We start from the raw sequence: 17686 nt of genomic DNA, 5'->3' as shown, positions 1-17686 counted from the left end.
TTGCCTTGGTTTATGGTGGTATTTGCTGCTCAGAATTTTTTGATTTTTGTGTCATTGAATTCATTTTATGACTTTCCCTTTGTGGTTTCTGGATTTTTGTCATACTTTGAAAGGTCTTCCCAACTTATAAACAATTTTCCCCTGAATCCTTTTAGTACTTTTAAGGATAAATTTTTTTCCAAGTAAGTTTTGGAACCATTTAGAATTTATCTTGGTGTATATATGAACCACCAAACTTTCTTTTTCCCAGAAGGTTATTTAATCGTCCCAGCATCATTTATTGAACACCCATTTTTATTACACTGATTTGAGATGCTTCCTTAATGTAAACTAACATTTCAAATGTATTTGAGATTATTTCTGGACTCTATAAGGTGCCACTGACTTGCCTATTAATGCCAATTCAAATATATGAGTATGTTTGTAGTATCTTTTAATATCTAAAGAGCAATTTTCTCTCTTCCTATTCTTGGCTATTTTTTGATTAATTTTTTTTTGCATGAACTTCAGTATCAGCTTGTTTGGTTACAAAATATTCTGTTGGTATTTTCACTGGGTTCATGTTAAATTTGGGATGTTCAGGTTTTCTGTCCACGGACATGGATTATCTTTCCATTCATTCCCATCTTTGTTTTTTCTCTTCATCTCAGGAGGATTTTAAAATGGTTTCATTCACTTACAAGAATAAAGATTTACATCTTAAGGATTTCTTGAGTTCAATTCCTATATTTATATACATTACATATTTATGTATATGTGTATATATTTTATTTGAACTTTTCTTTTTTGCTGTTGTAAATAGGATATTAACTTCCATTATATCTTCTAACCAGCAGTTGATCACATACATGAAGAATGTTTAGTTTTACATAATCCATTAGTACTTAATGGGTTATTGTTTCCACCATCTTCCAGCTGATTCACAGAAGAAAGCATACTATCCAAGTGTGCAATCACATCATCTGCAAGTAACAAACATTAGTTTAACCTCATCCTTTTGACTTTTTACACTTCTACTTTCTTTCTCTTGTACTGCACTGGCTAAGTACATTCAGAACAATGTTAAAGAAATAAAAATGGGCGCCTTTGTCTTCATTGTTTCTGACATAACATGGCTTCTGGTGTTTCCCTATTACTGGGTATATCCCTTTGGGTATACACCCAGTAGTGGGACTGCTGGGCCAAACGGTAGCTAATTTGACCCAGTAATCCCATAAACACTACATCTACTAAAGCGTGATGCTAATTTTATAATAAATAATATATATAATAAATAATAATTTTATGTTAAGGAGGTATCCATCACTTCTGATTTTATAAAGTGATTTTTAATGAAAAAGATGTTGAATTACATCAATGCCTTTGCAGCATCTATGAACATGACCAAATAAGTGTTCCAAAAAGATCTATTAATATGATAAATTATATTAAAAGATTTTTCCAATATTTATCACTCCTGGAATGAACCTCATTTGGTTATGGTACACTATTCTTTCAAAATGGTGCTAGGTTCTGTTTGCTGATATTTTACAGCAATATTTTACATTTGTGTTCTTCTATGGTGGTTGGTCTGATGGATTACCCTGCTCTTTAGAAGTCAGTGACTAAACTATATTTTCTTAGACAATTAGGGATTTTTAAATTTATCTATAAAAAGTTGAGTAAAACAGGCTTTATGATTCCTTTGTAATATATCTTTTATTTACATTATTTTTATTATTTCCTCTATTTTATTAATCAAGTCAGCTAAAGTTTCCTTGATTATGTTGAGGTTTTCAAACAATACACTTTTGCATTTATTAATTCTTTAATTTTTCAGTTTGTGAATTCAGGATTTTTTGATAAACTTTTATTTCCTTCCCACTATATTTTAAGTTTGTTTTATTGTTCTTTTCTAACGTTTTGAGTTAGACACACACTTAATTCATTTATTTCTATTTTTCTTATTTGAAAAAATAAATATTTTAGGCCATGACTTCTCTTCTGAACACTGCTTTAAGCTGCAGCTCCTGGATTCTGCTAAAAAGGCACTGACTTAGATCTCGTTGGCTTTATGTAACAGATACTTACCTAACCATTGCATATAAATAAACAATGGGAAACTGATGATTTAAAAAGATGTTAGCAGAGACCACTAAAGGAACCCAGCAGTGAGTCTGTTGTAGAGTGAAGAATAATTCCTTTTATCTATTTATTTATTTTGAGACGGGGTCTTGCTCTATCACCCAGGCTGGAGTGCGGTGGCGCAATCATGGGTCACTGCAACCTCCGCCTTTTGGACTCAAGTGATTCTCCCGCCTCAGCTTCCCGAATAGCTGGGACTACAGGTACGCAACACTGTACCCAGCTAGTTTTTTGTATTTTTTTGGTAGAGACAGGGTTTGGCCATGTTGCCCAGGCTGGTATTGATTGAACTCCTGGGCTCATCCACTCACCTCGGCCTCCCAAAGTGCTGAGATTACAGAAACGACCACTGTGCCCAGCCAAGAATAATTCTTTCACTGCCATTCATGGTGTATTGACCAGGTGCACCAGGCACAGTGTGGGCTACTGTGAGAATAAACATGAAGGGGTCTCTGTCTTTCCATCAGTAAGGAAACCACACATGAGCATATAAAAACACAGAACCACAAACACCGTATCACAGAAACATAAGGACAAATCATACAAACCATAAAGAGATACAAACTTTGACATAAAATAATGTCCCTTCTTCTGCTCAAAACATACATACCTATAATCTTTAATAGGCATTCATTTAATTTATACTGACCTAAGTTGCTCTTGCAACTTTAACTTAAAAGCAGTTCACAATAACAATATTTGTTTTTGCATAGAATATGGGTCAGAAGAGATGTAGAAAGGCTTGTTGGGAAGCTCTTATAACAGTCTAGGTGAGTGATGATGATGGCTTGGACTAGTGAGGAAGCATAAGAGTGGCAACCACAGCCTGATTTGGTGTGCATTTCAGAGATACAGAGGTACAGCTGATGGGATTTGCTAACGGACTGGATGTGGGGTGAGAGAGAATGAAAAGAGTTAAGGGTAACTTTGAGAATTTCAGCTTCAGCAATTACATGAATGAGGGTGTCATTTACTGAAAAGGGAAAACTCCAGGGGAGGAGCATGTTTGGGGACCGGGGTTGAAATAAATTGTTGACTCCTGGTAGCTCATCTGTCCAAGCTCACTATTATGCTTTGAATGTGGCCCCCAAAAGTTCATGTGTCGGAAACTTGATCCTTGAGACAGCAGTGCCGAGAGGTGGGACCTTCAGGAGGTGATTGGGTCGTGAGGGTTCTGTCTTCATTAATGGATTAATGAGGGAGTGGGTTCGTTATCACAAGAGTGGGTCTTTATAAAAGCCAGTCTGGCCATTTCTCATAACCGCGCTCACCATGTGACGCCAACCTCCAGAACTGGAAGAAAATACCTTACCTTTTCCTCTTTCCCCTTTCCTTTCCTTTCTTCCCTTCCTCTCTCCCTCCCTCCCTTCCTTTCCTTCCTTCCTTTCTCTCTCTCCTCCCTCACTCCCTTTCTTTCTTTTCAAATTACTCAGTTTCAGGTATTAACTTACGGCAACAGAAAACAAACTGAGACACTCATCTCATTCACCTCTCCCATAAGTTGGTTATACTCAAGTTTCACTGATCTTTGTCCTATCGCAGCTCCATGCTGTTGTATGTTCCATTTCCACACCCAAAGTGTCCTGCCTACTCTTCTCTGTCTGGCAAACACCTGCTCATCCTTCAAGAATAATCTCAAATGTCAGCTCCTTTGGTTACCTTTCTGACTCCTGCAGGCACAGTTGGGAGAATAATGCTGGAGCTTTCCAGCCTCCCAGCCATCTCAGTCTCACAGAATTGCTTATGTGTCTGTCTCTGCCACCCGGTTAAGTTCCCCAAGGACAGAAGTCATGCTTTTTTCTTCTTTTTTCCCTGGAGCACAACGCCTGAAACAAAGATGGCTACTCAGGAAGTGTTTTCATTCATTCCATCAATATTGACTGAATGTCTACCATGTATAATATATGATGCCATGTACTGTTCTAGGTACCTGAGGATATAGCAATGAACAAAGCAAAATTATGCTTGTCATAGAGCCTTCATTCCACTGGGGAAAAGGGCAATATACACACAAACAAATGAATCTATAATAACATGCTGTAGAGGAAAAAAATAAGGCAGGGCAAGAGAAGTGAAGGATGTGGGTGGTGAGGTCCTGTTTTAAATACCACAGTCATGGAAGATCTCATTTAAGCAGATTCTAAATGAAGTGAGGGAGTAAACCATGCAGATACGTTGGAAAAGAGCATTCCTGGCAGAAATAAACAGCCTGGTTCAATGGCCCTATAGCAGGAGTAGGCTTGGTGCTCTGATGACTCAAAAGGCCAGAGTGCCTGGAGGGTAGAGGCCAGAGAAAGCTGCAGAGGTAGTCAGGAAGTGAAGGGCATGCAGTTCGAGGTAGGAGTTTGGGTTTTATTCCAAGTGTTATGAGAAGCCAGAGCAGGCAAGTGATAGGATCTGATTTACACTTTAAAAGATTCCTTTGGCTTCCATATGGAAAATGGGTTGCTGTAGGGTCAGACTGGAAGCAAGAAAGTATGTTAGGAGGCTCCTGCAGCAGTCTTGGCAAGCATGATGATGGACTGAACTAGGGAAGGAGCAAAAAAGTGGTGACAAAGTGCCTGGATTTGACAGGTGGAGCTGATGGAATTTGCTAGGGGATGTGGAGTGAGAGAATGGGAAGAGTTAATGATGGCACCAAAGATTTCAGCTTAAGTGACCAGATGAATGTGGGTGTCATTTATTGAAATAGGAAGCCCTAGGGGAGGATCAGGTGTGGGGGATGAGGGGAGAACAAGTGTTGGTTTTGGATATGACAACTCTGAGGAGTTGATTAGACAGCCCTGTGGAGGTAAGCAACTGAACACAGCCTAGGGTTCAGGGCAGGGCTGATTCTAGAGAGATAAATTTGGGAGCCATTAATATGGAGATGGTATTTAAAAGCCACAGACTGGATGAGATCACCAGGAAGTAAGCTCATGTGGGCTGAATGAATGAATAAGCAAGTTTATGCTCAGGAAGGAAACTGTTATCAGGCTGATAACATCTGACTCTACTGGACAAAGAGATAATAAATACTGGGATGAGAGGGCACAGAATTAATTTTTTTCCCTGTCTACATAGCTAATCCAGACTTTTCCCTTAGATGCTCAGAAAAGCCTGCATCCTAAATTATTGAGGACAAAGCGGACCACAGGACTCTCTGGAGCAGTTTCCATTGCTTGACTTGTGTACAAGGTGTGTCAGCCTACTTCAGGTGTCTTGGTAACTAAGCACTTTTCTTGGTGAGCATCTTATTGCAGCATATTGTGCAGGCTGGAACCCATGAGAGTGAGTCCTTCAGGAAAGAAACGACATTAACAGATGTACACAACATGTCTCAAAGTAAGAAAGATGGGGCGGGGGGTAAGATCACAAATACAACATCTGTAACACTCCATACGTGCAACTTGTCATCTCTATTGAAGAAACAGGCAGGCAAGCTTCCACAACTAAGATAAAATAATCTTTGTCATAAATCCGAGATAAGTTGCATTGAATTTGAGGTAGTTAAGCTGTATTTCTCAAAAGTCAAAACCAAGTCAGTGGGTTCACCAAATTCTTTTGGTTACTTCAAATATCATATTACCAATACCAAAAACTTCTCAGGCCCATAGGGCTATAACCCCATGTAAAAACACTAAAAGGATGGTGATGCAAGAGGTATCCCACTGTGAAAAATTTCTTTTGTATACTTTCTAAAATTAATATTTCTTTCCAAATGCACAGGGTTTTGTCTGTCATTTATTTTGCTTTTTAATCATGAGGCACTAAAAGTTGGCACAGTTTTAAAGCGTCCAGCTTCTATGGACTTTTAAAATTTCCATTCATTCCCATAGCCTTACAGGCTTCTCTCCCCTAAAATCCATGAGGATTCTGTTCATATCTGCTCCTCTGCTCCACTGTGATCAAAGATATTCCTCTGTATCTCTGTGTAATCCTCAAAACAGGAAATAAAGACCCCAAAACGAAGTCTCAGTATCTCCTGTCTTCCCCAGTGTCCCATTCATATCCGAAAGAGTGAAAGCTCTGTTTTAGAATGACTGCTGGCTGCCAATGAGAGCTCTGGATACCTTGAAGTGGATGAATGAAAACACACTCAAAGAAGAGCAAAGTTGTGTGGAAACTTGGAAACATGGAAAGATTCAGTCATTTAAGCTTTTAGGAAACATTTAGTGAGTGTCTACCACATGCCAGCCACTTTGCTAAGTGCTCGGTCACAAACACAGGCCTCTGGAGCTCATAATATAGTGGCTAACCAGACAAATGCCATCAAGGACAGATGAGACGCTTCCCAGCAATGGCAAAGCCTGAACTGAATTCTGAAGGAGGAAACAGAAATTATCTAAGAGAAGGCACAGAGAGAGATCAGTTAATATTTGTGGATCCCTAACTGTATTCTCCCTTGTAAGCTTGGTACTAGGTACACAAACATGAATACGGTACACCTCCTCCTCCAAAAGAGACAAAAGACAAAGTAGCTATTTCGAAATTTCAAAGGAGCTAGCTAGAAGCAGCATCCGATTTTTCTGGGTGACCCTATGGATGGTATCAATACAGAATGTACTAAGGCAGGAGCACACTGAAGAGTTGATTCCACAGGCTCTTTCAGAGGTTTTTTTCCACAGACCTACAGAGACGCTTTTGTAAAAAAGTTCAAGTTTATGAGCATTCAAAAATGAATGCATCAGAGCTACTAGAATTAGGTGTGTGTGTTTTTTTCCACTGTAATTACAAGAATAAAGGGAAGGGTGAAGTTAAACCATATTCTTACGCCCAAGCAACTCATTAACAGAGGCCAAGCCCAGGCCTTGACCAATTGCCCAAGTAATTTCTTTCTTTCTTTTCTTTTTTTTTTGAGACAGAGTTTTACTCTTGTCACCCAGGCTGGAGTGCAATGGCGTGATCTCGGCTCACTGCAACTTCTGCCTCCGGTTTCAAGTGATTCTCCTGCCTCAGCCTCCCGAGTAGCTGGGATTACAGGCATTTGCCATCACGCCTGGCTAATTTTTGTATTTTTAGGGGTTTCACCATGTTGGCCAGGCTGGTCTTGAACTCCTGACTTCAGGTGATTCGCCCGCCTTGGCCTCCCAAAGTATTGGGATTACAGGCGTGAGCCACTGTGCCCGGCCTGCCCATGTGACTTCTACAAACCTTTATCCTCTCGGTGCTTTGAGGAAGTTATCAGGGATAGGGGGGCAGAGGTGGGAGGGGCCTATAATGTAACTGTTCTGTGCCATACAGTCAGGTTCCTTTCTGGTTACTGGTGAGAAACCAATGTCAGCCAGAGTTATACTGGCACATCCATGATCCTGGAAAGGCCTTGGAAAGGCTGAGACAGGCAAATGCTTCTCCACAGATGCCCTACCCACCTCATTCATTCTCTTGGATGTCAGTGCTCTTCTGTTGACAGAACCTACACTTCATGCCCCGTTTCCCCGAATCACTTCTTTCCTCTACTCATACAGTATCCTTGATGAAGCTAAGCACCTTCGAGCGTTCAGAGTTTTTGAAAGCTGTGACTGTCTTACAATCACCCATCCTGATGTTCCTAGGAGTATTTATATTCTGAGGGTGAGTTAAGTTAGTGGATAATTGTGGAAAAGAAAGGCCTTGTCAGTGCCTCCTGTAGAGTCACACCATCAATCCCTGAGGTAAGCAGGGCCTGAGTTCTCTCCAGCATACCCCCAAACCAGAACTTGGGTTGGCACTTCACTTTATTTTCTGAAGTTATGGATCTTAGGGCTGGCAAACACAATCCCAGACAATTGATTCTCAAAGGTCTCAAATCATCTGGTGTCTAAAGGGCTCAGCTAGGGGCTCCCCTGAAAGTCTCTCGGTAAATCTCTCCTTAGTGTTAAAGATTTCAAATAAAACCTGAAGCAAACAAAGCACCTGTCTAGACGGTAAGAGGCCTGACTCATATTCCATTCTATTACTGACTTGTGATGACTGGAAATTCAGTCACAGCTTACCTGTGGCATATTCCATGAAGTGGATATAATAACTGAGATTAGTTCCAGATTTAGGTCTATTTGTATTTTATTTATTTATTTAGAGACAGGGTCTCACTCTGTTGCACAGACTGGTGTGCAGTGGTATGATCATAGTTCACTGCAGCCTTCAATTCCTGGGCTCAAGGAATCCTCTTGCCTTGGCCGCCTGAGTAGCTAGAACTACAGGTGTGCGTAACCATGTGCAGCTAATTTTTGTGTTTTTCGTAGAGACAGGGTCTCACCATATTGCCCAGGCTAGTCTTGAACTCTTGGCCTCAAGCAATCCTCCTGCCTCAGTCTCCCTTGGGCCTAAGCCTTCATGCTGCCATGGCATGTCATCACATGGTATTTCATGCTTGTTCCAACCAGGAACCAGGGCAAAAGAAAGGTCTTTGGTGTCAATGTAATACGAAACTTTGTACTCATTTGCCATTGTGGCAGTTCCTAGGAAAGATCCTAAGAACTTCTGGGCAAAAGGCTGAAGACATATAATGGTTTCTTGGGAATTGAGGGTTGAGGTAAACATTTCTAAAATGTACAAAAAAGTTAATTTTGAAAATCTGCTGCTCATTTGTTATAACTTCAGAGTTTCAATTTTAATTATTTTAAAAATTCCCTCTAACAAGCACACTTTCTGAATGACTACTGCCTCATCATTTGGCAGTCAACTCTTGAAACCTTGGCACTCTGAGCAATAATTAGGAGTATGTCTTAATGTGCATCCATTGAGTTAGTTTGCCTGGGAAGAAGCTGAAGGATGTAAGTTACATTTTTGGCTCTAACACTCACTAGCTCTTTAGATTTGTAACAGCTCTTGCTTACCTTCAGATGCTTTTTCTGTAAAGAGGGGTAAGCAGAACTCAACTTGTAGGGTTCTAGTGAGGACTGTGTTAATGTAAGTAAAATGGGGAACTCAAAAGTTCCTTTTGTTGTTATACAGAGGATCCAGAGTAAGCAAAAAATAGTTAGTTGCAGCTATGAGGCCATCTGATGAGAAATGATGAAAAATCAACTCTATATGCACCACCTCAATCTGATCCAATCATTCCATAAACATTTATTGAGTGCTTAGATGCCAAGTTATTATTTTAAGTTTTGTAGACACAGTTACTGTATTTAACAGGACAGATAAGGTCCCTACATTCTCAGGTCTTATATTCTAGCTGGGAAAAACAGACAATAAATGTGTGTAAGTAAACAATAAACTATCAAGTAGCGATAAGTGTTATAAAAACAAAATAGGGTGCTATGATAGGAAGTCACTGGGTGACTACGGATGACAGACCTCTCTGAGGTCATGACATTTAAACTGAGATCTCAATGACGTGAAGGAGACAGCCACAGGAGGGCCTCTGGCAATGAATCTCTGTGTGGTCCGTGGAACCCCTGGGAATCCCGAGACCCTTTCAGAAAGCCAATGAAGTCAATTCTGTTTTCATGGTTATACTAAGATGCTATATGTCTTTTTCATAGTGTTGACATGAGCACTGCTGGTGCAAACGTAATGGTGGGTAAAAATACTGGCATCTCAGTATGAAACAAAGCAGTAGCACCAAACTATCAGTTCTTCACTACCATATACTCACCATAAAACAGGGTGCCAGTTTCACTTATAAAGGAACTTGATCAAGCAGTAAAAATTATTTGTACTAAATCTCAACATACAACATTAACATTATCAAATCTCAACATATAACATTAACATATAACATTATCTTAACATATAACATTAACACTCTGTGTGACAAAACAAGATGTGCACATAAAGTACTTTTGCTGCATACCAAAGTATGATTGTCATCTCAAGGAAAAGCATTTGTGGCATTAAGTGGCAAGCTGCACAAATCACTCTTTTCAGAGAACACCATTTTTACTTGAAAGAATGACTGACAAACGAAGGTTACTCAGACTTGGGTATTTGGGAGATATTTTCTTGAAACTGAACAAGGTGAATGAGCTGTCACTTCAAGGAAAACAACTGACAGTATTTGTTGCCAATGATAAAATCTAAGCTTTCAAATAAAAATCAGATTTTTGGAAAATGTGTATTTCCTACTGTGAGCTTGGCAGCTTCCCCAAATTTGAAAGGCTTTTCTGATAAGACTGATGGTAACATTAATAGGTGACTTTTTTTGAACATTAAGATAGTGTCATCATTTTGAAGATCTGTGTAAGTTGATAAAGCAACATGTTCCAATCACACAAAATCATACTCAGTAAAAGATGTGATGTGCAAGGTAGAGTAATGAATTTTAATATAATGGAGTTTGAAAAGTTCATTGATCTGGCTTTAGATTCCATATTGCAACTAACTTCTAAGAAGTTACCACTTGTCGAATTTTAATGTAATATCAAAGAAGAACATCCACAATACTTGAAAAACCTATTAAAATAACTCTATCCTTGTCCAAATACGCACATGTGTGAGGTTGAATTTTTTCATATAATGAAACCAAAATGACATATCACAAGATTGAACACTAAAAGAGATATTAGAATTTAAATGTCTTCTAGTATGCTGGACATTAAAGGAATTGGGGAAAATACAAAACAATGCCATTCTTTTCACTGTTGTTTTATCTTGAAAAATATACTTTTTCATAAAGATATGTTATTCATGTTAACATGTAGTGGGCTTATTATTGTGATTTAAAAATTAATAGATACTTTAAATGTTCGGTTTTAATTTCTCATAAGGTAAATATATATAGATAAAACCCAAATAAACGAAAGCTCTTTGGGGTTCTTGGTAATTTTTTTTTTTTTTTTGGAGACAGAGTCTTGCTCTGTCACCCAGCCTTGAGTGCAATGGCACGATCTTGGTTCACTGCAACCTCCATCTCCTGGGTTCAGGCAATTCTCTCCTGCCTCAGCCTCCCAAGTAGCTGGGATTACAGGTGCCTACTACCATGCCCAGCTAATTTTTGTAGTTTTAGTAGAAATGGGGTTTCACCATATTGACCAGGCTGGTCTTGAACTCCTGACCTCAGGTGATCTGCCCACTTCGGCCTCCCAAAGTGCTGGGATTATAGGCATGAGCCACCATGCCCAGTGGTAATGTTTAAGAGTATAAAGGGGTTCTGAAACCAGATTAAACAATACAATTTTAGTTTATTTAGGTCTTGCATAAGTTCTGTTAGATTTGTTCTGAGGTACTTAAATTTTTGTTGTTATTATCAATAACTTTTTAAAAATTACTTTTCTATTACTGGTGTATAAGGCAATTAATTTTTATTGAGATATATTGTATATTGATCTTATATCCAGCCACTTTGCTAAACTTTCTCACTGGACTTATTCTTTTACATCAGTCTTACTATTAGTACAGGGTTGGCAAATTATGATCTGTAGACTAGATACAGTCTACCATGTTTTTAAAACAATATTTTATAGGAACAGAGCTATATCCACCCATTTACGTATTATCTATAGCTGCTTTTGCACTATACTGGCAGAGTTGGGTAGTAGTGAGAGAGACTATATGGCCCACAAAGCCAAAAATATTTACTATATGCCTTTTTACAAAAAAAGGTTACCAAACCCTGTATTATAACTCCCTGTAACTCCACTCATAGAACTAACTTTTGGCTCTGTTGATACCCTATATAGTATTTAAAATTTCAATTTAATTAATTCTGTTCTCATCTTTATTCATTCTTTCTTTGTCGTTCATCTTTTTTTTAACCTTCTCAAAGTTAGCTTCTTAATTTTCACTTTTTCCTTTTCCAGTAACAAACCTGCATGTTTAGCACATGTATCCCAGAACTTAAAAGTAAAATAAAAAATAAAAATAAAAAAACATATGAGACTATAAATTTTCCTCCAAGTACAACTTTTACTGTATCCCACAAGTTTTGATACATCATATTTTCATTATCATTCAATTCTAAGTATTTTAAATTTTCCATTATTACATGTTTGATCAAAGAATTATTTTAAAATGTTAAAAAATTTCCACATATAAGGGGAATTTTGGGAGGTTTATATTTTAGCTACTGAATTCTAATTTAATTGTATTATGATCAGATAATGTGGTCATTATATTGATTCTTGGAAATCTGTTGAGACTTGTTTTGGGGGCGTAGTATAAGGGCAAGTTTTGTAATTCTTCCTTGTGAAGAACACATATATTATAATTGTTTGATGCAAGATTCTATGAATCAAACTATTTAGTTGTACTGTTTCAATTTTATATACCTTTACTAATTATTTGTTATGTGCTTGACCAAGCAATAACTTGGAGAAATGTGAAATTTCTCTATAGTTTTATTAATTTTTGTTTTATGTTTTGATGCTATATAGAAATGTTATACCTTTCCAATGAATTAAAACCTTATCAATATGTAGTGCTCTCTCTACCTTGATTAATGTTTTATGTCTTAAAGTCTTCTATCTATCTATCTATCTATCTATCTATCTATCTATCTATCATCTATTTATTTATTTATTTTTGAGAGACAGGGTCTTTCTCTGTCACCTAGGCTGGAGTTCAGTGGCATGATCTTGGCTCACTGCAACCTCCGCCTCCTGGGTTCAAGCGATTCTCATGCCTCAGCCTCCTGAGTTGGGATTACAGGTGCAGGCCAGCATGCCTAGCTAATTTTTTGCATTTTTAGTAGAGACAGGGTTCCGCCATGTTGGCCAGGCTGGTCTCGAACTCCTGGCCTCAAATGATCTGCCTGCCTCGGTCTCCCAAAGTGCTGGGGTTACAGGCATGAGCCACCATACCGAGCCCTTAAAGTCTATTTTGACTGATATCAACAAAACTAGTTTAGCTGCCTTTTGATTGGTATTTGCTTGAATATGTTTTCCATCCCTTTACTTCTGATCTTTCTTTGTCTTTCTGTGTTAAAGGTATATTTTTCTAAACACTGTATAGCTGAATTGGTATTACATTTTTTAAAAAAAAATCTTAATTTTTACTCTATTTTTTAGCCAGAAAGTTTAGGCCATTTACATATATTGTGACTGCTGATATATTTGTATTTGTTTTTATAATATTATTTTCTATTTGTCCTACTTTCCTATGCTTTATGCATTTTTTCTTTTTTCTTTATTGAACATCAGGCTTAGAAGTTATATACTAGTTCTTTTCTTTTAGCAGTTACCCTTGAAATCCAAAATTAGTACTTTAACCCCTTCAGAAAAAAAGGACCTTATAATGCAAACTCTGATTATCTCCTTCCTCATATATAGGAAGTTTTACACAGTATTTTAAACCAGCAATATTTGTTTAGATTTGCCTACATGTTTACCGATTTCTTTGCTTACCAATTCTATTTTTCAGACCTTTTGCTCCTTTCTTCTTTCTGAAGTATATGCTTTTTTTTTCTTTTAAACAGACAGAGTTGTGCTTTGTCATCCAAGTTGGAGTACAGTGGTGTGATCAGGGCTCAATGCAGTCTTCCACTCCTGTGCTCTAGTGATTCTCCCACCTCAGCCTCTTGAGTAGCTAGGACTACAGGTATACACCACCCATTTGGCTATTTATTTATTCTTGTAGAACCAGGGTCTCACTGTGTTGTGCAGACTGGTCTTAAACTGGCCTCAAGCAATCTTCCTGGCTTGACCTCCCAAAATGCTGGGATTACAAGTGTGTGTCACCATACCCAGCCTGAAGTATATTCTTTGAAGTTCCTTCAGTGTAAGTCTGCTGGTGGTAAACTCCCTTAGGTTTTGTATGTCTGAAGAAAATATTTCACTCTCATTTTGAAGGTTATTTTTGCTGAAAACACAATTTAAGTTGAAAATTATTTTCTCTCAGAACTTTGAAAATATTTTACTGTCTCCTGGATTTAGTCATTGCTGTTGAGAAGTCTGCTGTCAGTCTAAGTATTGTGCCTTTGTGGATGTGGCCTGTTTTCCCTATGGCTTCTTTTAAGAGAGCTGTCTTCAGTGATTTACAGCATAAAAAGTTGTGAATGCTTATTTGTCTTTTTAGATACACTGCTTCCTGTATCTCTGGATCAGTATTTCTCATCTTATTGAAAAATTCTGAGCCACAATCTCTTTAAATATTGTCTCATCTCCATTCTGCATATTTTCGTTCCCTTTGACCCTCTAAATAGGCTTATGTTAGGCTTGCTTATTCTGCCCTCCAAACTTATTAACCTCTCTTCCTTACAGTTCCATCTCTTTGTCTGTTTGTGCTCCATTGCATGAAACTATTTGTTTTATTTTCCAGTTCATTAATTAATCCATTACAAAAAAGCTTATCCACTAAATTTTTTGATAATTACTTTTTTATTACTGAAAGTTTTCTTTAGCTCTTTTTCAAAAGTGCCTGGTGATTGTGATAGACCACTGTTGTTCACCATTTTTGTATTCTATATTTAAGTTAATTTTTCTTTATATAAGGTAGTCTAGTTTCTTCTTAGCTGATAATTCAAACATCTAAAGTCCTTGGTGAGGAAGGAGTAATCAATACATTAATGCTACTTTTGCTGACTTTCACTCATGGTGGTTTGTTTCCTTGTTTGATAATCTTTTTTGAAAGCTCAAGATCCTAATCTGTGAAAAAAACTAGAAGCCTAAATTACATTTGCTTTTTCTGGAATTTAGTGGTACTACCAACCTGGGCTATTTTATCTCCCTTCTAGAATCCCAGGCTTAAACTGGGGGAGTTGCAGTACAGTCCCCATTTGCACCCCCACATGACCATCACACACAAACACAAGTGATGGGTAAGTCTGCCTTTTCTGGCTTGATTACTGTTGACATATATGCACTTAGCTACTTGTATTTTTTATGAGATATTTTCATTACTTCCTAGGAGTTCTAAAATGCAACAGAGATACCCCTTGGAGTACAAAGTCTGTTATACTGGCAGAAGAGGAGGTCCTCTTTAAAAGTTTTTAGAAAGTAGGACAGTCACATCTGATTGTAGATTTTGAAGAGCTTTTTCTGGATTCTCTGTAGGAATGAACTGCAGGGAGGCAGGAATGAAAGCAGAGCCAGGTAGGAGGCTAATGTAGTAGTTTAGGTGAGAAACTGAAGCAACATGTCTGAGAGAGGTAGCAGAGGAGACAGAAAGAGGTGAAATGACTTGATATCTGATTGGGCATAAAACAGTAGGAGTTTTTGATAGTTTGGACGTGGAAGGTGAGGTACAGGACCCCTGGCTGATGGCTGATAGTGTCATTTACTGAGATAAGAATAATTGGGAGATGGACAGTTTCCAGTGTCTGTGTAGGTTAGGGCCTGGGTAGAAGTTAAGAGTTCTGTTTTGGATATGTTAAGTTTGAAATGATTATCAAACATCCAAGTGGACATGTCAAGTACCCTGTTGCATATATAAGTCTGATATTTAGGGAAGAGAGCTGCGCTGAAGATATAAATTGGGGAGGTGTTGCCATAAAGGTTTGGAAGCAGAGGAGATAACAAGTGAGAGGGCAGAGAGAAAACATAGGGACAGCCTGAGCCCCAGGGCACATCAATTCAGAAACTAACAGAGGAGGAGACAGCAGCGGTGATTGAGAAGGAAAAAAAAAATCCAAGAGAGGAGCTGTCATGGAGGCTCAGAGAAAAGTGGGTTCCAGGAAGAAGGGAGTGATTGACTGTGCTGGAAGCTATTGAGAAGCTGAGGAAGATGAGGCGACAAGGTGGTAACTGGTAGCTTTGATCTGAACAGTTCTGGTGAAGCAGTGGTGTCAGAGACTTTAATGGAGTGTGTCAAGGATAACAGGAGATGAGTCTAGATAATACCTATAGACAAGAAGTTCGAAGTGTTTTGTGTGAAAGGGAGCAGTAAAGTGCAGTAGAAGCTAAAGGAGAATGTGACATAAGGAAGTTTTGTTCTGGGGAAATATTAAAGGTTTTTTATGCCAATGGGAAAAATTTAGTGCAAAGGGAGAAACTGATCATGCAGGAAAGAAAGGGAATATTTTCAGGGAAAATATTCTTCAAAAGATTAAGCACCTGTAAGTCTTTAAGAGGTGATGTGAAACATGTGCGTGGCGTGAGTCATCCATATGACCTACAAGACAGAAGGGCTAGGACACCTATATTACATAAGGACTTGGGGGCTGAGTAATCTTTATTCACCAAGTTCTCATGAAGTCTACTCCACCCTACATTCAAATTTACCCATTTCACAGCAGCTAGAGGTAGAAACTATAGAACATATCTGATAATTATGATCCAAAAGTGTTTGGGTAGTTATAAAAGTAGGTGATTAACTCAATATACAGCTAAAGGGGTCTTACAAAATTTCCTAGTTTGGTCTCTATCCACTTTAGGCAACTGAATCCTAAAGGTCTTAGAATGGACACCTCACTATCCCTTGGGAATTACTTCTAGGATGCTATCACCATGCAATGTGTCTAGCACAAATAGCAATTTCCTCTTGTTTTGTGATTAATGGTCATAGGATACAGCTGAACTGTAATTTTCTTCACCCAAAGACCTTTATGTACTAGAAATTTACTTTTTCTTCTCTAAGCCAAACAACCTCTTTCTCTTGATTTTCCTTTACAGATCTTATTTTGTATCATTTGGCTAGTCTTCTTGACTCTTTCCCTTCTCTCCAACTGTTTTTGTTTTCCCCCTAAAGTGTAGTGACCAGCAATTAAGAAACTACTCAAATAAAGTCTGAATAATCCTGAGAGCAGTGAGGGTATTTCAACATGTCTCCCTTAGACAGATGAAAGGCTGACCTGGCTCTGCCAAGACTTGAACATATTCCAGTTCCTGCTGATCTGGGAAGTCTCTTCCACTTGCGTTTTTCTTCTTTTACCTGGCAATTTGAATAAAATGAAAATACAACCAGATGTATATGGAAAAGAGTTTTCAGTGTACCTGTTCTTTAAAACAAGCTTGAGCTTTATGTAAAAGTCAAAATGTGCACATACCAATTCCTTCTAAAATGTAACAAATATCTAAATATACCAATAAAATGTTTTGTCTCTCAACTGCATATTCCACAAAGTATTTCTTAAAATCCAAAAGCAAGTATTCAGATGAGGTAATTAATTAAGTGAAGTGTTGGGTTTGGAAAGCCTTCTACTATTTTGAGGTTAATGATGGTTGAGAAACTCCTATGGGGGTGTGTGTATGACAGAGATTCTGCCTGCTAATTACTTCCCAAGAAAAATCTAAGCATCCAACAATCATTCTAATTTTTCCTAAGCAGCATGAAATATCACATCACATTACATTATGTTATGCCAAGTAACAGGATGTTCTTGGGGTAACATGACAAAACAATGCAGCTGGGAAAAACAAATTGAAAGGCCAAGTGATGTGCATATAGTTTTGGGTAGGTAGTGCTATAAAAAGAAAGAAAAAGGTGCACACTGATAATAAGAGGTGACTTACAGATTTTGATACCCACAGGTGATTTTAGGAAGGCAGCTTTGTTTTCACCGTAAGATTTATGCTCTAAGCTTTGGCTCTTTTACTTACATTTGTTTCACTCTGAAAAAAGCACTGGAGCCCTTTTGAACTTCAATTTTTTCCTCTGTAAAATGGGAATACTACTACCCACCCTACCTCTTTCATATGGCTGTTGTGAGATTCTAATGCCTGGTATATTTAGGTGTTTTATAAATGTCTAATTGGATACCGATAGATATCTGAACTGGATTTAA

The 17686-nt window shown here is 38.0% G+C and overlaps 1 protein-coding gene across 18 annotated transcripts in view; it reads right to left on the bottom strand.

Annotated features, from left to right (window-relative positions):
• BACH2 (BTB domain and CNC homolog 2) overlaps positions 1-17686 on the bottom strand; it is a 367936-nt gene that overhangs the window by 114160 nt on the left and 236090 nt on the right. For 11 of the 18 annotated variants that reach the window (XM_065543704.1, XM_015449069.3, XM_045390295.2 and 8 more), the window contains one exon: positions 16754-16833. The exons of the other annotated variants lie outside the window; for them this stretch is intronic. In XM_065543704.1, coding sequence (XP_065399776.1) covers positions 16754-16777 — 24 coding nt within the window. In that variant the 5' untranslated portion in view covers positions 16778-16833. The remainder of the gene's footprint in view (positions 1-16753; positions 16834-17686) is intronic. 18 annotated transcript variants of the gene reach the window in all.

The sequence above is a fragment of the Macaca fascicularis genome, chromosome 4 (assembly GCF_037993035.2).
Source record: "Macaca fascicularis isolate 582-1 chromosome 4, T2T-MFA8v1.1".
Lineage (NCBI taxonomy): Eukaryota > Metazoa > Chordata > Mammalia > Primates > Cercopithecidae > Macaca > Macaca fascicularis.
This window is presented reverse-complemented; position numbering and strand designations above follow the sequence as displayed.